The following is a 25011-nucleotide window of genomic DNA, read 5'->3' on the forward strand; positions in this document are numbered from 1 at the left end:
GTAAAAAGAATTCTGAAGGCAGGCCCTGTGTTCCTGAACTTCAGGTGCAAGACCCAAGTTTAAATTTATGACTTCTTAACTGTTTGATGACGTTTAAAATGTATGGGGTTTTTAAAAAAAGTACCTAAAATTCTCTGGTGTAAAGTATGTGCTTCAGATACCAAATGGATGGATATTTGGGTTGCTATACTGATGTACATCTGAGAATTCCTGGTTGTTGTCCACAGCTGCCTTGCTCACTTCACCAGAGATAGCCCAGAGCAGTGTTGGGTTTTACTCTGGGTGGGTGTGGTAAGAAAAGATTCTGGGTCCAAGGGTCTCAGAATTTTTTAATTTCCATAAGATTATTGTGATAACACTTGGCTGAAAACAACAGGATGGACCACTGTTTAAATAGGTTAAAAAAATAAAAAAATATTTGCACAAGCCTGCCAATTCCACATTCTTACTAAACTTCATTAGAATGGAGATGTTGGAAGTTTGTTTTGTGAAGAAAACCCATTCAATGCCATTATTAGTCCTGTACTATTTCTGAAATAAAGGCTTTAGCTTGCAGTACTTCCTCACAAATCACCATTTTGGTAGACTAGCCTGGTTTTGTTCAGAAATGGTCAGAAGAGTATTTGACAGCTTTTTGTTGTTGTTGTTTTAAATAAGCCACTGGAATGGCAATACTAAGTGTTCTGAAAACACAAGAAGGAACTGTTTTCCCACTGGGTGTAGTTTTCTTTCTAAAAGCCTGTTCAGTTGGTTTTATTTTTTCAGAAGATAAAATAGGAGTACAGTTGCTGCACAAATGACTTCTACAAATTTGAGTTTTCATTATAGCAGCTCATTCAGGAAAGGTGTTTAAAATTACACAATGTTACAAGGTTTTAAAAAGGCAAAGCAATGAACTTGAAACTGATTTTTTTTTCCAAGTGCATGTGTAGCTGTGCACCCAGACTTACTTATTTGCTGGTGTATGGGGGAGGTTAACCTTGATTAATTTCAGAAAAAGACTTCTCTGTCTTTGACTTAGGAGGATGAATTGACTGGTTCTAATTGACATGTTCCTGCATATTTTAATTTTCTGGCTTTGTGGAACTTTGCTTCAGGGTCTCTGTGACAAGCTTGAGCAGCTGCATATTGAGGATGATTTTAATGTGCAGCTCCAATGGGAGAATTCCTGGTCTGTCCCTTGTGCAGGATTAGTGCCACTGAGAGATCTTTCAGCATCAATAATGTGGAAGCTCAATAATGTGGTTGTGGATCTTCCCTCTGAAGGGAAATGTTTCTTAGTGTCTGTTTTTACGTGGCTTTAAGGGTTTGAGTGAGGAGCTGGGTGGAAATGTCCCCAGCACCTGGGCAGAGGGAGAAGGATTAGTCACCTGTAATATATATAATTCACAGGCAGCGTAGTCCACAGGTGCCTCAAGGTGGTTATGTAAAGATTCCTCTTGGAGAATGCTGCATTTCAGTTCATTCCAAGGTAGAAATTTTAAAAAGGCCTTTATTTTCTATTTCTTTAGAGCTTTAGGATTAAAAGCTATTGTTTTGTTTGTGAGTTTAATTGTTTACAGTTGATCACCAGAGTATTCTGCAACACTGCAAATGGGCTTTTACCTGGAAATAATTTGAACTGTGTGTTAAGTGCCCTGGTTTTATTTTAGACCAGGAGAAGGATAAATATATGGTTTCTTGGATACAAGATATTGAAAGGCAGGAAGCTGTTACAAAATTCAGTCTATATTTTGTGTTCTGTTTACATCCAGAGTTATCCAAAAGCTCCAGGCGTTTCTTCATATTTACGGCTTCATAACATTGCTTTTTTTATCATGCCAGTGAGCATTGCAATTGTTTTGTTTTAAGTAGAGGTATGCATGTGAGAGAGAAAATTCCCTTTGCCAAAATTCCATACATAAGTGAACGGAGAAATGGTGAAATACTCAGCAGCTGGTGCTAGGTCATGCAAGTCCAGATGGAACAAACTTCCTTCACATAATGTCCAGAACATGGTTCTTTATTTTTAGGGAGGTTTGCAGGACAGATGATGATGATACATGTTAAAAACAAAGCACAGTTACTTGAATAGTAAGAGCCTACAGAAGCAGGCGTAATAAAATGAATCTCTGTACCCAGAGTGATTCAAGGGAGAATTCAATGTTTGGTGAAAGAGGTGAATTAGAAAGAGTGGATATCTCTGTCAGATGTTTTAAACTTTAAAATCATTTTGGGATCTTTTAATTCAAGTTTTGTCAATGGAGTTCAAGTGTTTTCTATTTTATATGCATCCTAGATAGCTTTGGATTTTATTTGATGAGACAAGTGCACAAATATATTTTGAAGAAAAAAACAGAGCGTGAGAAAATATCTTAAATATTCAAGTGAAGGATTCTGTCACAGAGCTTGTCTGTGTAAACCCTTCACAAAGTGCTTTCAAGGGATGGCTTGCAAAGGATGTTTCATGTTGTAAACTTTCTGAGCAAGCTTTTTTTCCTTTCTCCCTTGATCATGCCATCAGAGGTGGTGGATTTCTGATGGAAAGCTGACCAGCTCATTGATGCAGCAAACAATGTAAAGTGCAGAGGGAGCAGTCTGTGGCTGCACAGACCCAGCTAGAATATTGGTTTGAGTTTTTGTTGTGGACTTGGTTGTGCTCGGGCTGCGAGGCCAGAAGAAAATGATGAATTTCTAATGTGCACTTCAGCAGCTGGGTCATTTATGGTCCGGTTTCTGAAATATGGATATTACAGTTTTGCCATGGTAAGGATATCAAGGACTGAAATTTTTCTTTAATGAAACTTGAACACTTTGTCATTACTGTTCATTATCATGATATTTAATCTTCATATTCACAGTAACCAACAAGCCTTCTTCCTAGGAATTCTAAATCCTCCAGTGCTTTAATAGAAATTGTGACCATTTCAACATTTTTTTCTTCAATTTTTCAACACTCTTTTAAGTGCTCCTTGGGGAAGTTGTCATGGCCTCGAACCACTGGGTGTTCAAGCCCATCTTTGGAGAAAGTCCAGCATCTCAAAGTCCTTTTTCAAGTGAGGGTGCTCAGGAGGATCTCCTCCATGACCTGTCCCTTTCCATTCAGGATGTCCTAGGATTCTGGACACCAAAGCTATATACAATATATCTATGGGATATGCTGATTTATGCAAATGACTTATATTAATGGAGAGGGACAAGGCAGGCAGCTGTGGCTCTAGGTTAGAGCGAGGGAACAAATCTATGAATCAAACAAGGATGATGTGTTTAGCTTATAAAAATCAGAAGAAAGAAATGTCACTTTTAAACTGATTAATCATGTCTAGACTTCAGCAAGAAGGCTTGTGGTGATGACATACAAATTTTTTGAAGGTAACAAACCCAGTTACACTGGTTTGAAACGTCATGCGTCATTTTTAAATCTGTCTGGTTTCTTGTTTAGTCTGAAAACATTTGTGGGAATTATTAAGAGAAAGTTCTTTGCTTCAGTGGGCACCTGCAGTTTCAGACAATGCCTCAAGTGTAATTTCAGCACCTGCAGTATAAGATGTGTTGCATATTCTTCAGTGCAATTTCTGCATATCTGCAGCAAATTTTAGAAGGCAATCAGTTCTAACATGGAGTCTGTTGGAAGCTCTCGCCCAGCATTAGGGGCTCATTCTTATAAATTGTTAAGCTGGACATTCTGCTTCATTCTTATTTTCACTGCCTTTGATAGAAGTTGTAGTCTGCTTCCAAGAATTCTGGCAAATAAGTGAAACAATATGGGAGCGTGTTGGTTCTTAAACTGTTGGGGTTTTTCTTGTTTACTGGAGAAGCCACATGACCTTTGGCTTATATTCACAGTGATGCTTGTCTGTTTTGGTAAAGCATCTGGTTTGGTAAAGAAATATTTTCCTATTCTTAGTAGCCAGAGAGTGCTGGTAATCATCCTGGAGGGTAACTTGTATTTATACTGGTTTGGAAATTTCTTCTCAATGTTGCTTGCATTTCAAATATTGCGCTAATATTTATTACCTTATTTTAAGGAAACTGAGAAACAGTCATTGTTTAATCTCTTGGGGGAGCCTGTTGTCTTTATCCTCAATCTCTTTATTTATAAATTCCTTCTAGTTTATTTGAAAACACGGACTCTCTGTGTAGCCAGTGGATGTACTCTACTTCAGCTGTTTTCCTCAGAAATCACTAATTGTTGTTTTCTAGTGAAATAGTTAAATCTAGAAAGCATGTTTTCATGCCTGATGGAGGCTGACCTAGGACAGAGACTAGATGGAGTTAAAGAATAAAGTAGGTATTTATTAGAAGGCCTCAATGGACACACCTTGGGCAGCACAAGAGCCCAGCCAGGGCTACACCCAAGATGAACCAAAATGGTCACAAAATGGACAACCAGTCATGGGGTCTCTTTTATAAGTTCTGCTCCATTTGCATATTGGAGTTAATTGTACAATTATAGCTTCAGGTCATGAAGTCTCATCCTTCTTGTTTTCCTCTCCTCAGTCCACATTGTTTATGCCCTTGGGCCTGAAATTTGGATCATTTGTCCTTGGTCCCCAGCTAGAAAAGGAATTGTTTTGTCTCCCTACTCTGTGAAGAGAGATTACCATCCTCTAATATGAACTACACACCAAAGTGTATAGAACCTGAAAAACGTAAAAGCTAAAACCTGAGGCATCATTTTGTACACAAGACGACTTTGAAATTGGGGAGGATTCTCACCTGTGACATGAGTAGGTTTTAGACATGCATGGATTGAGAGGTTGCTATTGACAGCAGCATGCCCAGATCCAATGTCTCCTCTGGTAGCTCAAAGTTGAGTTGTAGGGTTTCCCTTTGCATTTCCCAGTTTACAGGGCAGATGTTGGAATAGATTTTATGCAGCAGACCCGCTAATAATGCATTTTCCCAATAAAAAGAATTGTTTTCAAACAATACCAAAGCGCTTCTGTGCCTTTAGGAAGGTAGGGTTTGGAATGGCCAGAATGGGGCTTTGTCCAGGAATTCCAGAGTCTCAAAAATCTGAGATTGTTGTTTCTAGGTGTGAGGTGGGGCATCACCTGTAAAGCTGAAAGGCAGTGGCACCAGCAAGGAGCTCCTGTGATAACTGGGAGACTTGAAGGAGTGTTGGGGTTGTAAACTCGAGTGTTTGGACCTTAGGAAGCCTGAGCTGCATGAACAGCCTTAATTTGACCTACCTTGTAGGAATAATTTGGTTTTAATGGCATATAATGGAAAAGTTTAATTTATTATGAGGCTCTTGCTGCATTCTTTGCATTTTGGCACATATTTGTTGAGCAGAGAATAATTCACAGTTTTGGGGGTTATCTTGTTGAACTATGGATTCCAGGCTTCATTTATTACACAGACACCCCTCAAACTCTGCTATTCATGGAGAACTCTTAATGATTTTTTATTGTCAAACTTTTTAATGATGTTTTAGTTATAATGTCTGTATATATTTGCCATATTACATTATCTTTATAGCAGTCCTGCACGATTAATAGCAGTATCTTCTTATTTTTAACTGACATGGGATGAAAAACAAAAGGAGATTAGGCCAGTATTATCAAAATCATGGACTGATACTGGATGCTTAACTTGGAATGACTAGGATGTCTTTTCACAGAGTACTTTTTGATGTTCAGAGCAGTTATTCTCAGATGTAGAAGGGAGTGCTTAGCACTTCTAAGGATACAGACTCACAAGTGTTAAGCTGATTATCTATAAGTTGAAGAATGTAACATGAGAAAACTTTGGTTTTGAAGATTTTCCCAGGATCATAAAATAAACTGTATATCAGAGGCAGAGTTTTAACTGGTGTTCACCTAAGACTACCCAGGTTTTATGGTAGAGGTTCTAAAGATGAATCTGTAGAAAGTGTTTGTTTACAATTTATTCTTCATGCTCTTTCAGTCTTTAACATCTGTCTAGAGGAATGAAGCAATTCTGGAAACTTGAGATTTTGACCTATCTGTTTGGTTCGTTTGGTATCTGCATTCTTTAACAATTCTAGGAATTTATTGTGGGTTTTTATTATTGTTATTACTCCTAATACATAAGGGGCTATTGCTTTTTTGTCTAGATTCTGGGTTTATAATTTTGCTGCTAGAAACATACTTGTGATTTTTTCATGGATGTGACTTTAACCTTCAGTAAAAGAAAGGAGGGGTACAGTATTCCATAAAGCCCATTTCAGGTATCTTCAGCAAACTGATCCCTGAATTTCACCACACTCTTGCATTAGAGAGTATTCATTTTAAAAGGGAAAGAAACCTAACAATTTCCACTTTGCTGTTGAGCTGTAGTTCTCTGTTTATGCTGCTTGTGCGTGTAAAATTTCAAATGTTTACAATGAAGTTTACAGAAGTAATCAATAAATAGGTGGGAATATTGTTCTGTAATACTCTTTTTAGGAGTGAGTATTAAAAAATTTTGCAAGTAGATGCAAGTAATATGTATATATATCTATGCTTGATTAGATAAATTATTGGTGAAATAAGTGAAGAAATTAAAAATGTAGAGCTGTTTTAAGACACAAGAATTTTAGCTTCAGATTCTAACCTTTAATCCAATGAAATCTGCATCATGTGTCAATTTATTCTCGTTATTTCCTGTTGAACACCGCAAAGATGCTCTTGAATGCTGACTGTATTTAAAGGAATACATTTTCTTTTTATAGTGTTTATTCTCTCCCTTGATGTTTATAGAGCTAAATTTATTTCAGTCTTACCAAGTCCAAGACATATTGGGTTTTCCCCATTTTCTTCAAATTTTGCAACCCTGCATATGTTCACTTTAAGCAAAACCATCCTTGATAAGGCTGAAATATTTTTTGTATTTCTGAAAACAACTGGTGTCTCTGCTTACCTGTGTCTGTTTGCTCCCTCAGTTTTGCCAGCCTGGAGGATGGCAGCTCTCCAAGGAGAGGAAACAGCCAACGTTCTTCGTGGTGGTTTTGACTGACATCGACTCAGAGAGGCACTACTGCTCCTGCCTGACTTTCTATGAAGCAGAGATTAACCTGCAGGTAAGAGATTTACCGCAGCAAACAGAAATGCAGGAAGAAGTGCCTACAAACAATGGATCAGTGTCACAGAGAGCAACTTGAGAAAATATTTTGCTGTTCCTTCTAAGGGTGCATTTTTCTTTCCTACAGAAATCCTTGTGTTTTTGCAAAAGGTGAGCTTGAGGCACTTTTTTGTTGTGTTTGGAGTTTTCATCTGCTTTGAAACAAAAAAAACTCCAGCCAAAACCATGCCATAGAATTTCTTCCCCCCACACACATTTTCCTTTCCAATGGGATAAGCAATATGGTGTTCCTTTCATTTCCTTTTGTGTTTGACATAGCATGGATGAGTCTCAGCCTTGTTCTAGGAAAAGGTTTGTTAACTTCTGCTCCCTCTGCTGGCCTGCTCCATCAGAACAGATGTGCACAAGGATGCTGGAGTGTGCATCCATATTTCTGTAAGGGCATTTATTGGCAAGATTTTAAAAACTGATGGAATAATTATTCAGTTTTTAGTTGGGTCAGATTTGAGGTGTCAGCTACTTGGCGCTGTTTGTTTTTAAACATGTATCTAATTATTTTTTGGCAACCTCAGTCTTTCAAAAATAGACATTTTGTTTCACTTTTGATGTAAAGTACTTCACAGAATATCTGCTGCGACTTAATACTTGAAATCTTGAGAGTCTAGAACCTAGGGAAAACCTAATCCAATATGTAATTGCAGACTGCCTTTGTTATGTTTTGAAATATCTTCTTTCCTACATGAGAATTAAAAAAATAAGTGAAATCTTGGCACTAGGTATAATGGAATTAGCTAAGATTAAATAAATAGCTGAGTAAAGTAATTTCTTGTTCTTTTAGTGAAGAGCTGTATCATTATTGATTATTTTAAGGAAATGTTTTTAATAATCCAAGAGTACTATGTTCATTTAATACTGGAGTTGAAAGATTACCCTGTTTGTAGAATAATTGAAAGATGTGTTGTAGTAATAATAATAATAATGGTGTGTTTTTTCTGGGCACAGTTGGAAGCCACAGAATAATAGTTATTCTCATTTCATTAGTGCTACAGTTTAGTTGAATGTTTTTGTGGACTTTTAGAAGCACTTGAAAGCAGAAATGTACCCCAATATTAGATGTATTTTAGGTTTAAGCTTTAGTGTAGATCAACTGACACATTCCTCTTAAAAATTTAATGTCTGTCATATTTCCTTTATTTTATAAGTAGAGAGTGAAATATTCTATAGTCATTCTTTCCCAGCTGATAAAAATTTACAATGGCTGACTCTTCCTCCACTCTATGTATTTCATAACATAAACTAAATTTAGCAAACTTGTTATTTATCCTGTGGTTTCTAGCAGCTGCTTTTGATTCCCTATCCACATCTTTGAAGTAATGCTCATCACAAAACATCCAGTATTAAAACCTTTTTTTTCTTATATTGCCTAAGTATTAATACAAATTAACCCAAAGTAAAAAACAATAAAAAACTGAGTGCAGCAGGATGTTGGTTCTCATAATGCCATTCCTGGCTGTGTTGTAAAGAATGCATATTTTTCAGATGAACTTGCTGTGGTGAAATTTATTCTATGACTGCATTGTTTATAGCAAAACTTCCTGTTTCTTTCTGAAACCCAAAGAGAATAATTGAACGTGCCCTGTTTCATGGTCATTAGACAAGAATCCAGCACGTGTACAATCTGTAATGAAACCTAAGCTCAGAGCATTGGGCTATGACAGTAATATTGATTTAACCATTCAGATGCATGCTTAATGAAATAATCTATGAAACATCGTGCCCAGGACTTGAATTGAAATCTAGACAGTACTTTGCACAGATAAATACAGTTCAGTTTTTCCTTAACTGACTGATATAACTTACTGAGGCAAAAGGAAGATTAAATTTCAAAAAAACCCACAAAACCACTTCTTTCCCAGTAGCCTTCTCCAGGTAAACCTTGGTGAGAGGCTGGTCAGAATTCAGCCAGAGCAGCAGATGAGATGTTTGGCTTGGCAGAATCATCGTCACTGAAAAGAAAAAGAAAACGGAATCAACCCCTTGGAAGTTTCTGTGGTTAATTAAACTGGGAATTGAAAACAAACTCATTTCTCAGCCTGTGAATGCTCCAAGAGAACCATCAAACCTTTTTGGAACCTTCTGCATAATAATACAAACCCTTTAGACACAGTTGAGTCTGAGAAGACTCAAGGGAAGACTCAAGTCAAGAAGACTTCTGTTGTTTTGGTTCCTTCCATCCCTGCTTCAGTTGTTTCTTACAGGATAATTTGTAAATAAATGCTACCAGAAGTGTAAGGAGCTTGTACTCACATGGAATACATAAGTGATACCATGATAACCCAGGGTGCAAGATTAGTATAGCGGCTGTACAAACTACACAGTCTGCAGGAAAACAGTCCTCCCTGCTATCCCTGAGAGTCCTGGATTCAGTGTAGTCTCTTGGCAGTTGCATGCCATAACAAGTTTTCCAGAGGAAAGCACAGGCTCTAGTAATCAAGCAGCTGATGGCCTGTTTTCAACTTCTTACCCCTGGACAGAAAATAGAATGCTGTTTTCTTTGGTGGCATTTATGAATTGTCCTTTGCATCATTGCAGTTCTGACTGATCCAGAATTTATTACCTGCATGGATGCTGGTCAGTTTGATTAGCAATCAGCTCTGAAAAAGCTGTAATAATATAAAAAAAGATTGTTGTTAATTTTAGTCTGATTAATACTCCTTATCTGTAGGCAGAAGTGAGAGAACACACTCCATTAAACAGGGGAATGGAACTCGCTTGGTGCTGTGTGATTTCAGGTGTCACAGCTTTGCCATGGAGTCCTTCATGAGTTGTTCTGGTTTAGATGCTAATCTCGCTTATTTGTGCCAGTAACATTTGCTAAAGCTAAATAAGGATATATTCTTCATCTGGGTTTAAAATGAAGCGTTAGAAAGTTTGACCTTAAGAGCAAAATAAATTGGATTGTGGGTAGACACTTCTAGAGGCAGTTCAATTAGCAGTGATAAAGCTGCTGTCACTTAGAGGCATCCTGAGCATGTTGCAGAGCAGTTCTATGTGCAAGGTTTCTCTCCCACCTCAAGTTCCTACATGAGTGTAAACAAATCTGAGATACTGCTCTGGTTCTTGGTTCTTCCAGCTTCTTGTGTTTCCAGCACGTGCTTGGCTGTATCCACATTTCTGTCTGGCTTAAGGTGCTATTTAGATACTCTAGCAAACAGAGCTGGGTGCCTCATTCACTTCCATGTGCCTGCAGCAATTAGGAGGAGGAGAATAAGTCAAAACATCTCTATTTCCCTTCCTCTCAAGATGCCTTCCAAGTTGGTTGGTTTTTTTATGGGGACTAGGAAGATGTGGAGGTGTGTGATGTCCCATTGCTGTATTTTGATTGCTTCTGTGGAGTTGAAACCTCATAGGTTTGAAATTTGAAATGTCAGTGATTTGGAAAAACCTTGTTCTATCAACCAAAAAAAAAAGTCTACTTAGTTTATTTTTCTGGCAGCTGCAGCCAGAAGCTGTTGAGCAGCTAAAGGGTGTTCAGAAGAATCATAACTTACATTCACCCATAAAATTCAGTGTCTCTATGTTTGTAGGTTCATTGATCATTAAAAAAATTTACATCTGTATACATATACATGCATGCATTAACATGTTTAGTTCTGTGTTGTGTACACAGTTTGCTAAAATGAGGTTCTTATTTCTAACAGCAAATTCTGCATGTTACCACTTAGCAGACAAGGACTTGATTTAATACTTTTGACTCAGCAGATACTTCTAGTGACCTCAGTTGTGCTTCTTACCAGTTACACAGTTAGAATTTATACTAACAAAGTTTGGAAGAGCACCACTGATAGAATCTTTCTTAAAAAATGTTGACTCAGATAATTTAGGAACATGATGGTCAATTTGTACATTGCTTTGCACTTGGAAAGAAATTTGCCCTCTCTTCCCAACCCCACCATCAACAAATTAGAGGATGATTTATGCCAGCAATTGAGCCTGCGCAACTGCATTTCTTGCATTACAGAAAATCTGCTCAGTGAGATCAGCACAACACCCCAAACATTTGTTTATAACAATCTTATTACAAGATTGTCTCATGCTTGTGTGTTGTCTCAAGCTATGTGTGTTAAAACATTGCAATCACAAATATAGGATTAAGTATATTGCTCTGGAAAATGGACATAAGTAATAATTCACATCTCTCCTGTTTCCTGACATTCACATTCTCTTCCTCTCTCTGCCCTCCCCTGCAAAAAGAGGAAAAAGAACTTGTAAAAATCCCAAACCATAAAATGGCAGATTCACAACATTCACAGATATTTCCTGAGTCAAGGGAAAAACTGCCAACAAAACGATTGTGCTTCAAAAAGTTAGGATTTTTCAGCTCGGACTGGAGAGTTGGTGATCCTGCTGTGCTCAGGCATATGCTGCTCAATGAGTCACTGGTATTTGGGTTTTATCAGAGGCTGAGAACACTGAGTTCAGTTGTACCTGCTTTGTGTGGGAAATCTGACCCCCCTCTTTGGATATTAAATGAGCATGTTCTTCCTAAAATGACGTTTAATAATTTTTTTGTTAGTATCCCAAATGCTAAATTTATTCTGAAAGTTTCTTCATATAGTCAATGCCCCAAAGCATGTTTTATGTAAAAAAACCCCCAGTTTTAAAAGCAATGTTTGGTATGTTGCATCATCTTCTTTCTGAATCTACTGAAAAATGGCTGTTGTGACATTGTATAGAGATTTAAGTGATGCCTTATTTCCTTTCTAGTCTGGTGTAAAGGCCAGATTGCAGATAATTTTCTGTATAAGAAACAGATTTGTATTTTAATGTCCTTTTATATATTTAAGGTCCTCTTTAGACCAGAATTTAAAGTTAAGATGAGAACAGTTATACAGAGGAAATCATATTTCCATCTTAATAACTCTGGCAATAATTTCTCCTGCCCTGTTCATCCCCTGCCTCGTGCATTTGCACACACATCCCCAAGCTGAACTCATGCTTTTGCAGGGTACAAAAACTTGTGTTGGGTAAAGGTCACCTTGTCCTCTTAACTCCTGTGTTGTTGAACAGAGGCCCCAAGTTCAGCTCACAGGACAAGGAGATGCTATCTTTTAAGCAGAGGCATTTCTTTGTCAGTAGAGATCAGATTCAGCTGACTTTCAAACAGTAGTGTAATACTAATTCAGCAATTCACTGGAAGTCTTTTCAATGCGTTTCCCCATATGCAATTCAAAGGGATTAACTGTTTTAATTAACCAAAACAATCTGTGTGTGTAAAATGTTGCCTTGGTGTATGCCTACATATGCTGTTCTATATTCTTTTTCAAAAACAGTATAGTGAGTTAAAATAGGGTATGAATGACAGCATTCTTGGATTTGAGTTTTGCCTTTGGTTCTGCATGTGTTTCGTAGGTGTCTGCAGCTTTCTCACGTTAGTTTAGGGGTGTGTGAATTCATGGACCAGGTTAGCTGCCTTTTGGAAAGTTCAGAAAGGTTTAGTAAGCTTGAAGCTCTGAAATGATGTTTGCTTCTGCACAGTTCTTGCTAAGGACCTGGTACTGCAATTCTTTGTCATTCCTCAGGGGTAAGGTTAACACAGTAAAGGCAGGTGCTTAATGCTATTGATTCCAACAGCTATATTCCAACTGATATTCCAATAACTCAGTGGCATCATCTTGGACTTCCCAGATCCTCTGGAGCTTTGCACATCCTATTCCAGAGAGACTTTGGCTGAAAGCTGCGCTGAAATGTGCAAAGAGCGTGAGGTTATGTTGGTTCCAAAGTGCTTTCAATGTTTTATGTGATAATCCATATCAACACCTTCTGGAGGTTTTCAAAATGGGGATATGAAATGGTAAACATCTAATAGATTGTGGTGGTGTCAGTTTTGTGTAATGCTGGAAGGTTCATTACAAACTCTTTCCTCTCACATTTGTGCTCTGAAGTGTCAGTAATACATAGGGAGTGAACCAGCTGACCTCTCATAAAACCTCGAGATTACTCTATTTGATAAGTTTATGATCTTCATTCATTTTCTGTCTTTGATCCTTATCTTTTTTTAGTTGATAGGCTCCTTACTGTGCATTACTACATTGTATTATCCCCATTTTGAAATAATTAAATCAAGATAATGGCTTTGATGCTGGGTTAATTTTTTCCAGTATAGGTTTAGCTGCAGTGTGTGGCTGTGTGCACACAGGCAAACCACCAAGTAGATCTGTTCACCTGTGATTTTAGCTCAGTAGAGCAGATTGCAGGCAGGCTGCAGATTTGACTTCTGGCAGCAGGCAGCTTAGTTTATTTTAACTTTCCTACATGTGTTAGAATTTATTGGATACATGCATTTATATACTCTGACAAGTAAATAAAATTAATTGATGCTGAATGTTTTTTGGCCTTTGATTGTTAATAAAGCAGCTAAGCGTGTATTTGGCTGCAAATAAGACAAACAGAGACCAAGTCACATAAGGAGAAAGGGATCTGTCCCAAATGAGTAATTGGCATAAGATTGCTAAAGTAAACTTCAAATAATTTTTCCTAAAATAAGAAATTGAACATGGTCTCTAAATCTTTGCTGGGCAGTTAGTAGAAAAACAACAGGCTTGGTGGATTTGGCATAATTTCAATGCAAGATTTTGCAGAGGGCAAACTGGTTTTGACATAAAGAAGAACTGGAGTGCAAGTTTTGGAATGAGAGAAGTTCGTTCTCTTTCTAAGGGTGAACGAGTTTTTAAAGCACAACTCTAACTTCAGTTTCTGCTCCCATTTGATTTCCTCTGAGTTTCAAACAATGCCTGCCAGCTTCCACCCTCAGAACATCACAGCTACATCTAAGTCCTCGTGTTTTCTAACTTTTCTATCAGTACCTCTGTTTAAATTGATTTTCCTCCCTCTGACATGAGGATAAAGCTAATTTTTCTCAGCTTAAGATGAATCAGAGCCAGCATTCCAGATTCTGAGGACTAGGGTGAAAAGATAGGAGAAGGGTGGCTATGGTTCATGTGTACTGTAATGCAGTTGCATGTTGATGGAGCAAATGATAATGCTGCACTCTGTAGTAGGGAGAATTTTTTTGAACATATTGGTAGGTCCTTTTGATCTTTCATAATTGACTTTGGTTCCTAATGTTGATTTTGGCTAGATGGTTATCTTTAAGTTAAATGTCAATATTTAGAAGCAGAACTGACATCTTAAAATAATGCGATTGTTATGGCAAAATCAGGTTTATAAAAGTTCAAGAGGAAACCTTAAAGTTTGAAGGCTAGATTGTGGCAATTAATATCTCTGTTTAATAAAAGAAGATAAGGTTAATATGAGTAAAGTTTTTTTTAAAGCTTTGTTTCTTTTTTGGCTGCCATATCTGTTGCCTTTAAATGAGTTACAGTTTTTCACTGAAGTAGCACAAAATCAGTCACATTTTTCTTCTAGAAGTTTTAACAGAATTTTTAAAGCAGAAGTTGAGACTTGCATGAGAATATCTGGTTTTGTCCTGATTTACCCCATGCAATATTGAAACCCATCCAGTGTCAGCCATGAAATTCCAGGAAGTGGAATTTCATGGAAGTGAGTGGGAAGCAGAGAGATATTTAATAATCCATTGCCACTTGATGGAAAACTTGGAGTGTTAGGTCAGCCTTGACCAGACATCAGGGGTAACCCACAAATGTTTTAACTTAGACATAAATGTACATGAAATGAAAATAATTCCTGGCTGTGAGGACCTATTTTCTTGTTACATGCATGATGCAGTTATTTATTTAATATTTATTATATTTAATGTATTTAATATACATTTCACTGTAGAGCAAGTATTTTGCTCTTGATTGACTCCTGTTTATTTGAGGGAAATATGCAATATTTTATTATCATAATTACCTTTTGTTTAATACTTTTTTTTCTAATACCAAGCGTTCAGACTCTTATCTCTACTTGGTAAAATGATGCAAACTTTACACTTTTTCACTTTACACTGCTCAGCTTTTTGCTTTTTTATAGATGTAGAGGGATTTTTAGAGCAAAAGGACACTGATTAAACAAAGCAATACCTTACTTAATGTGTATAAATCCCACAAGTATTCAATTTTAACTGCAATGATTGAGAAGGTATTAAACCTTTTTCTAGGATCTGGGACATCATGCCTGATCTGCTGATGACTGCAGTTGTCAGTTACCTTCCTCATTAAAAAATGTTTAAATAATAAGGCTGAATTTGTCTAGTTTGGGCTTGATGCCATGTACATCCCTTGGCTAACCCGAGGAACAAGTTGTTTTCAGAAAACAAGGAAACAAATAAATAGCAGAGTGATGATGAACAGTGGTGATCACAGTTAATGTTTCTAAACTGTTGGTTATCAGTCAGGGTTCAAAGCTGGTTTAATGCATTTATTAATTCTGCTGCTTTTATTGAACAAGTTCATAAACTATGGAGTGATGCTGTTAGTTCAACTGGTTGGTTATTGCATATTTTAATTTACCTCATCACTTGAGGTCACAATGTTCAGTGGCTGCTTATCCTATAAAAGAAGAAAGGCCAACAGGTGCACTCTAGTTCTGTGCTCTCATTTTTGTAAGAACCTGTGAAACTGATTATTGTGTCATTCTGGGAGTTGTGTGTGTGTGTGTATATATATACACATACACGCATATATTTTAGTGTAGATGTGTGTGTGTACATTTGTTAAAATAGATGAAAACATTTGAGTTTAAATATATGTATTGGTGTTCTTTAAGTGTACTGAAAACACACACACATATTTTGGCCAGTCTTTTAAGAGACCACTTTATAGCTACAGCAGCCAGGGTAAGCAAAATGAAATTGCATCCTGTGACCTTCAAAAGAAGTTTCACCATTTTCCAAGTTTGTTTAGCAAATATTATTAATGCTGAAAAAGAGAGCAAGTAAATAAATCAAACATTTTGTTGTAAAGCCAGCTAAGATTTTTCTGTTCAAACTTATGATGTATCTTCAACATGTTCTACCTATACAAGAAACAATTGCTTCTTTAATTGTATTTTAATTTTTCAAGGATTTAATATTGTTTTTAGTTTTAAAATTGGTTCACTTAATTTTTCCTATACATTGTTTTGATCTCATGTGATATAAATGTTAACATTCACATTCACATAACATGTCATGTTGCATGTAAGTTTTTGTGATGGTTTGCAACACCCAGGAAATTTCTGGGGAAAACTTCTCTAAGGACATAAGTGAGCCATAGTTTACAGATCTCTGCATTATACTCTTCTTATAACTTTAGAAACCAAGTCAGGGTGCAGAAGAAAAGAGGATTCTGGGTGTGACAGGCAGGGAACAGGACCCTGATGGGCTTTGGTCATGTCTAAGTACAAATGCTTAGTACAAAGTACAAAGACTGAATGCTTTAAGCATGGTGAAATCATCTATAACCACAGTTCTTTGATTCAGTTAGATCAGTCTCTGTTACCTAATCTGTAGCCTATGGAAAAGTCTTTTCCAGGACTTTATTAATTGGATGGTAAAAAAGAAAAATTATTCATTTGCCTTTTCAAGGCACAGGTATTTCTGGCTTAGATTTTAGATGTTTATCACCTGTTAAACTAATGGATTGTTAAGGATCTGGAACACTGGTTTGCTCTCTAGTGGTACATTTTTCTAAATTCAGCTGTTCTCAAAGTTTGCTTATTTCAAATAAATAAAAAGAGAAAAAAGGATGGGAAAAAAAAAAGGAATCTTTTTCAATATTAATTAACCAAGGCAAATTCAGGGAAGGGCAACAGAGCTGGGGAGGGGTCTGGAGCACAGGTGTGATGAGGAGCTGCTGGGGGAGCTGGGAGTGTTTAGCCTGGGGAAAAGGAGGCTCAGAGGGGACTTCACCACTCTCTACAACTCCATGGCAGGGGCTGTAGCCAGCTGGGGAGCAGTCTCTTCTCTCAGTCAATGAGTGACAGGATGAGAGGACACAGACTCAAGGGGAGGTTTAGGTTGAACAACAGCAGGAATTTCTTCAGAGAAAGGGTGATCAGACACTGGAATGGGCTGCCCAGGGAGGTGGTGCTGTCACTATCCCTGGAGGTGCTCCAGAAGGAGCTGGACATGGCACTCAGTGCTGTGGTCTAATTGGCAGGGTGGTGTTCACTCAGAGGCTGAACTCAGTGATCTCAGAGGTCTTTTCCAACCCAAATGATTCTGTGGCTCTGTGATTCTGTAATTTAAATTAATCTTTCAATCTGTATATCCTTAGCAAGCTTTTCCATACCATCCATTTATTCTTAGTTAACTTGTAAACGAAATGTATATATAAAATAAAAAGTTATTGTAAAAAGCCCCCAACATAACAAACTCTTTCATTTTGTTATTTTTTATTAGACAATATTTTTTCCTTAGATGGAAAAAGGGATGAAGAAAGATAAAATGTGTGTGTGTCTGACCAGAAGTGTAAATACAATCACATTTGTGGCTTTAGTGCTCTGTAATTACTTCTGGTACAGAATACTTATGCTGTTAATACTTTGCTTGAAAAGTAGGTTAAAAGTCATGTGTTTGAAATGATTATCTACTTAGTCTAGTGACTCCTAATAACGTGCCTGTGTGCCTGTCAGAATGTTGAGCTGAGAAAGAAACACAGCAGTCACATTGCATTTTTCTGTAAATCTTCTATGAATAGGAGAGAGTGGTTTGAGAGTATAAATGCTTTATCAATCAGTATTGTGCTGCTGTCGTGCCCTGAAAGCTTTAAATCTAATTATTAATTAATTCAAGACTTGGTCTGAAGTTGTGTGGATTTTATGAGAAGGGTCTTGGGTGGAAAGCTCCTCCCTGCCTGAGCACGCTGAGGTTTCATTATCTTAGTACCATGTGAATATGGAGGAGCTTCCATGTTCCCTTGCCTTTAGGAATGTGGAATGTGTTTTAATTTCATATTTCCTGATGTCAGAGCCCACAATTTGTCAGATATCCAGAAACTGTTGCCTTTATGCCTATAACTCATACTTGCTTTTTAGAATGGTTGATACAGTAAACTTCTGCTGATAATTAAAAAATTTGGGGATTTTGGGGGGCAGAGGGAGAGAACTGTAATTCCTGTAAAAGCTCTCCCTGTCAGCATTAAAATGGATGAAAATGAATGAACCTGTGTGGGATGTGTGACTGTTGAGTTATTGTGTTTCTCTATTTGTGAAATTTGTGAATCACAACTTTATCTTAGAAATGAGGTGCAGACTCAACTAAGCACATACAATGCAAATGCGTTGCTTGCCATTTAAGTAAAATTTAATGTACAAAGCCAAGTGTTTGCCCGTGTGTGTGTGTGTACTGTTGAACCAACTGGTTTTATTTTGGTATGAAAGTGTTATACTGTACTAACCAAGGTATTCTGATTAAAATCCAAATACTCTCTTCTTATATAATTTTATCTTGAATTCTGAATTGTGGGTTAGCATTTTCCTAAAGAAACTGTACATTCTGAATTGAGGTTGTGAAATAAAGCTCATGAACTTGTAGCATTCCTGGCATTTAAGAACATTTTTATCAGATTTCGTCCATTTAGGAGAAATGTTGGATTTTTTTTGTTAAGGAACTGAAATGATGAGTAGTAATGTGACAGAAATAGAAGGCAGATATTTCGTGTTGTCATATGAAAATGGACATAATTTTTCTCGTGTTCCTAATTAAGATAATAGAGTGATTTTTGCTTGGAAGAATGCTTGGTCAGAGGAACAAATAAAAGAAATTTGGTGGGTGGTGCAGGGTTGGAGAGAATTACATCCAGAAATTGGAAAGCAAGGACATTCTGTCATCTGAAAACTTAATTTGTCAAAGAATGTATGGAATTTTAGAAATGAAAATATTTAGTGACATCTTCAGTTTTGGCTATGAATAATAATAAACTATTTGTGATTGAATAAGTTCTGGCAAGAAGGTTATAGCCACTTGCACAATATCATGAGCAACTGCGAGTTTATCTGCACTTTTTTTTTTGTAACCTTAGTGGTTCCTAAGTGTGAGGGATTTTTTTGAGAAATGTCTTTAAATTCCAAATTCACTAGGTCAGGCTGGAGATGACATTACAGATAATTTCAGCTGTAATGATAGTGGGAATTCTGTAAGAAATTTAATTATATTAATATGAGGAGGAAAACCATTCTTTTGTGAAATGCATGATCTCTATATTTGGAGAGATTGTAGATCAGCTAACACTTTGATGTGGAAGGATCCTGTTCTATGATCCACTTCACTGTCTAAAATGTGCCACAGGGAGTATTTAATGTGGAACAGTGTCCTGTTAAACTGCTGTCTTAAGAGAACTTTATTTTAGGTACATTGGTGCTTGACTTCCCAGGGTGAGTTTTAATAAACTGAATTACATCTAGAACCTGGAGGGACTTGAGGCAGCCATTGGAGTGTGCTCCTGTTACTTGATTTTGTTACCAGTTTCAAATAATGCAGTGCTTTTTTGAAGCTCTGATAAATGTTAACTTTTGGTAAAAATGATAACGTTTTGGTTTGAGTTTTCTTCCTGCTTATTAATTGAAGTGTTTCTGTTTTCAAGGGAACGAAAGAAATTGAAGGTGAAGAGGAGTCTGGTTTAATTCAGCCTGCAGAAGTGTTTGCTCCTAAAAGTCTGGTGCTGGTGTCCAGACTAGATTATCCCGAAATTTTCAGGGTAAAGAACTTGCAATTGCTATTTACAATATATCAGCAGAAAAATTTGGTTTTAAATGAGTAACAATGACTGTTCTTTTGGTCTAAAATATCTCACTCAGGATTGATTTGGTAATTTAAAAGCAAAAGTAGCTTTAGATTGAACTAAATAAAGCTCAACATCTGTGACAGTAAATAGCCCCTGTAGGTTCAAATAGTGCCTTTTTACCCTCCAAGCAGTTCTAAAACTACACAGAAGGAATGGAAAAGATTTTTCTGGCCTCAGTATGCTCTCTAATGAAAGAAGTTATTAGGAAAAAAACAGAAAATATTTGACTAACTATAAAATGGTAAATTAACAGTGAAAATCTAGTTCTCCTCCATACATAAAGCAAAATGTCTGAGCCTCTTCCAGACCAAATTAAGATGTATGACCAAGATTTAGGACCTTGGATTACTTTCAGCTGTTGAATTATGACTTATTTGAGATAAATGAAAAGCTTAAATTTCTCCTAAGCTAATACATATTAACAGAAACAAATAAAGTTCAGTTTACAGATGAAGGGAGGAAATCACTCAGCAGTTGTCCTTAGACATTAAGGATGGCTGCACCATGTGAGATGAAAAGTCCTTCTAGCTCAGGGTTTTGTCTCTCATAGTGGCCCATGGCAAGTGCAAAGCACAGTGGGTAAGAATAGGGCAGGCTGTAGAAATAGCTCTACAAAATGCTTTCCTCATTCAATGTGAATAATAGTTAAATGACATCCTGAACCAGAGGTGTTGTTTCTGTGGATTTTTCTATAATTAGTTCACTTTCTTAACATTCATATTTTACAACCCACAACGCAGAGTTTCACTGTTTAACTATGTGTGATATGAAAAGTTACTGTTGGAATTATTTCTGAGAAGAGAACTACTAAAATATTTGCTGATTTATCAAAGTTACAGCAGTTAAAAGGCAAAAGATGCTGTGGAGGAGTTATTTCCTTTTGTCCAAAGGCTTCTTAGAATGTCATGTTGATCTGGATTAGATTATTAATAAAAATGCTAAATCTGTATCTGTGATTTCTCAATCAAAATTTGATCCATTAATAAAACATGCTGAAATATTAATATACTATTAATATAAAATATATTTACATTGATAGAACAAGATAAAGAAAGCAAGTTTAAAAACGTATGGAATTGTTAGTGGTTGATACTGGTCTTAAAATGAGCCTCAGAAGCTCATTGATTAATCAGTGTTCTACCCTGGAAACCAGTCAGGTTTAAGTCCTTTAGAGTTCAAAGTACAGATGAAGCTGTGTTGATTTTTGTAACTTTTAACAGTAACTTATAATAAAGCATTTCTTATATAACAAACAAAGCAAAAGCATTATACCTAGAATTTCTTTAAAAAAAACATACATCCCTTGCAAGTAGCCAAGGTAATTTTTTTTAATGAATTGTTGCCTTTGTGACAAATTACTTTGGTTGGAGGGTACTTCACTGCACTAGTAAGTACTAAGAACTTATTTTTTTAAAGATGATATACATAGATCTTTGAATAATTTGACCTGTATTGCAGTCTGATATATTGTGTCAACCTTTCTAGGCTTGCCTTGGCTTGATCTACACCGTGTATGTGGACAGCCTGAATGTGTCACTGGAGACTCTCATTGCAAATCTCTGTTCATGCCTTGTCCCTGCTTCTGGAGGGTCTCAGGTAAATGGGGAAGGGGGCTAGGGGGGAAAGGGTATTTTTCCAGTTAATTTAATTTATGAAGAAAACAAAAAATAAATTCTTGAGATATTTTTGAAGAAAAAAAGATCATAGTTCAGCTGAGTGCTTTCCCTGTGGCCTGTGAGTGCTTTCCCTGTGGCCTGTCTTCTAAAGACAGCAAAAATTCCATTCTAGGATAAGGTCAAAGGGTTAATTTTGTCACTGAGTTGGCTTTTACAGGGCACATTAACAAATTAAGCAGTTTGTATAAGTTTAGTTTTTAAATAATAACGTGTTCAGGAATAATTTTGCTTGCTACAGAATTTTTTTGAAGATGTTTTTTTTCTTTACCATTTTCTAACATAAACTTCATGTCAGTTCATTTATACATGTTTTTTTCTTTGATGGAGTTCAGGATACCACTGGTCATTTCTTTGATAACTCATTTAAATTTCTATTTTCATAATTTGTTTTTTTAAATGGTAAAAAGTAACTCAAATGGGGTTTCCTCGGAGGAATTAAATATTACAAATAGCCCATACATTCAAAAATTAAAATAAAGTTTTCTATTAAGTAGACTTCTTTCTGCTTTTCACTTGTGCTTTCTGTGAGCAAAAAAGTCAGGTTTGTTTCTTTAGTTTTTGTAAATTATTCCTATACATTTGTGGGGTTTTGGTAAGCCAGTTGAGTCTTCTGTGTATGGTTGTTACTTTATGCTGTGACCCTGATGGGAAATTATGGTCTTTACTATGAAACATACCAAAAAACTACATGTGCAGATGGCAACATTTTAAAGTCAATTACACACACAGCTTCCCACTCAACCTGTGGATTTTCAACCCTCTTGAAATCCTACAAGTTCAAAATTCTGTTCTGGTTTTGCCATAGCCCTGGCTGCTGTGGGACTTTAGTGCAGGAGTCAGAGTGTCCTGTCAGCTCAGTCAAGCTCTGCCTTGCTGCTCTCCAGGCTGCCACGTCTCTGTTTTTTCTATCCTTATTTTTGGTTTTGAAGGAGAGTAATCAGATTTTATCTCCTCATCAGAAACCCTCTTTTCCAGTGGTATTTGAGCCTCTTGTATTTGGTTTTGGTGATCCACTTGAGCTTCTGGCTGTGCTTCTATCCTCTCTTTTTTCTCCCTGCCCATAAATGCAGCTTTTTTCTGTTTGCTCTGCTAGAAGAGGAAGGAAAAGTCATGCTGCTCTGGTTGTTCTTCCTTCTGCTTTCTCTCTTCAAATAAAATGCTCACTCATTTCCAACTTAAGTTTGCTACTGTCAAACTGTCATTTAAATCAGAAATTCAGTGTTTCTCTTTTCTTTCTTCAACCTTATGCTTGCAGGGCTGCAGGTGAATTATAGTGAATTATATCTCTAAGAGTGGGAACACTTGCAGCATTTCTTTCCAGAAACAGTCAGCTGTGAAATGGGTCACTGACCTGCCCCCACTGCTGCTGCTGTGCTGGGGCAGAGCATCTCTGCTACAGCTCAGGCACTTGCTTGGGTTTACTGGGGAGATTTTTAAATACCTGCTGTGCAGCAGCCAGAGCTTGCTGCCTTCCTGCATTCCCCACCTTTGCTGCCATACAGAGTGAAGATTTGCACACAGAAATGCCCCGTGCCCATGGTAGTCTGCTCAGAGGGAGCTGCTTGGCATCACTCTCTGCCTGAGTGCCATGTGGGTTTGCTCACAGCAAAGTTGAGGATGTTTTGCAATTGCAGAACTGTTTGGGATGTGATACCCAAGTGCACTCCTTTCACTCCCATTTCCTGCCTCCCTCCAGGGAGGGTTCTTGTGCTGGAAAGGTAACTGAAGCTGTAATTGTACTTTAATGTGCAGAGCAGGAGCACAGGAATGGCAGAAGTGCCCTCTTCAGTACCCACATGTCACGAGTATGTTCATACTTAATGCATGCCTGGGGATGGTAGAGAGCAAAGAAATTCAGTTATTAATACTGTATATTTTTCTGATTTAAATGGATTTGAAACCTTTTTTGTTCCTAGGAGGTTTTTTATTGTGTTAATAAAAATGTTTTTATTTTATTAATAGAAATGTTCCATTAACTGCCTTCAAAGCCTCAACTATTTCACTAAGTCAGTGTAAATGCAAGGGAGACACTATCATGCTGTACATTCAAGCAGACATATCACTATGCCCAAATTATATTTCAGATCTCTATTTGACTTTAAATTTCTGTATACAAAATAAATAAATTTTGCAGTACGAATCACTTATCTGTATGATGACAGCTTGTTCATTCTATATAAATTAAACTTTAAAAAAATTTTTCTACAGAAGTTGTTTTCTTTGGGAGCTGGAGACCGACAGCTGATACAGACTCCTCTACATGATAGCCTTCCTGTTACAGGCACCAGTGTGGCTCTTCTCTTTCAGCAACTGGGTATGTCTAGACCTGCTTTGAAAAAAATCTGTTTATCTAAATTATAAAATGAGGTATTTTCTGTTCTAATTCAGTTCTAACCATGTGCCAAGAAAACTGCATGGTAAATATTAATTTCTTTCAAATGAAAGAATGACTGACTGTGCTTTTACCCCCTAATCAGACATTCAGAGCACCTTTTTGTGCAGCCTGCCTGTGGTAAGTTATCTCCAGTATTAGGGAATCATGGAATTGTTTGGGTTGGAAGGAACCTTTAAAGGTCATCTAGTCCAATCTCACCATGTAGTATCTGTAAGTTCCTGGGGGCAGAAGTGAGCGTGGCCCCTACGTAACCACAAAAACATTCCTGTAAAAAGATTCCCTGCTCCACTCCCTTTGGATACTGTACAAACTCCAAGGAAAACCAGGGAGGTTTGTAATAAAGCTGGTGTGACCAAAAAGTTCCTATAGCACTGTTGTTATCTGCTACTCCCAATCTTTCAAGAAGATGCTCTAACACAACCCTCACCAAATGTTTTCTTGTTCATTACAATTACAGTGTTGCATCTCTGTTCCCTGGGTACCCCAGTACTAATCTTGTATGCCATTAAATCCTGTCACTTCCAGTCTTCGTTCCATTGGTTTGTAAAGTGACTTCAAATCATAAACTTGTAACAGCACTGGATAAGAGCACAATTAATTATCTTTTCTGAACCTGTGAACCTCAGTTTTACTCTTGAGCAACCAAAGGGCCTCAGGATCTGTGTTGTCATCCATTCTTCTCTCAAACAGGCAGTAAGAATGGATGGAAACCAGAAAAACAATAGTGAACAACACTAAGCTTATCTCACAGAAAGCAGTATCAGATCTGGTGAGCTCAATGCCATCTCTTACTAGGATGATTTAATTGTACCCTTCCAAAAAGAATATTATTCCCAAAGGAAGATTTTCATTTTTTTTAAATAGTAGTTCAAGTAAAAGAAAAATTGTGGCTAACATGGTATATAGGTGCTACTTAACTTCATCACAGTCCTGAGGTTTTACTTGGCTTGTTATGTCAAGATTCATTAGGATTGCTCTGATTAGATTGCAGGCAGTGTTTTGAATGTGGACAGACCTAACAATTTTTACCCTTTTCTGAAGACATAAAATGTGGTGTGAGGTACCATAAGTGCAGCAGGTTGCACCATGTGGTGTGGTGTGTTGTTCTATAAGTACAGTGTATGTGGTAACTAATTTGAGGCAGTTTTTAAAGCAGTTCTAGTGAAGGTTGCTATAAATGCACAGTTTAGAAAATGTCAAAGTG

General features: G+C 37.0%; 1 protein-coding gene across 6 annotated transcripts in view; it reads left to right on the plus strand.

Moving 5' to 3' along the window:
* The window catches only part of SBF2 (SET binding factor 2), a 232705-nt gene that overhangs the window by 92016 nt on the left and 115678 nt on the right, over positions 1 to 25011 (plus strand). For all 6 annotated transcript variants that reach the window (XM_039706765.1, XM_039706769.1, XM_039706763.1 and 3 more), the window contains exons 3-6: positions 6869 to 7006; positions 19536 to 19649; positions 21222 to 21332; positions 23621 to 23726. In XM_039706765.1, coding sequence (XP_039562699.1) covers positions 6869 to 7006; positions 19536 to 19649; positions 21222 to 21332; positions 23621 to 23726 — 469 coding nt within the window. The remainder of the gene's footprint in view (positions 1 to 6868; positions 7007 to 19535; positions 19650 to 21221; positions 21333 to 23620; positions 23727 to 25011) is intronic.

Source organism: Passer montanus, unplaced genomic scaffold, assembly GCF_014805655.1.
Source record: "Passer montanus isolate IOZ18808 unplaced genomic scaffold, ASM1480565v1 scaffold2, whole genome shotgun sequence".
In the NCBI taxonomy this organism is placed as follows: domain Eukaryota; kingdom Metazoa; phylum Chordata; class Aves; order Passeriformes; family Passeridae; genus Passer; species Passer montanus.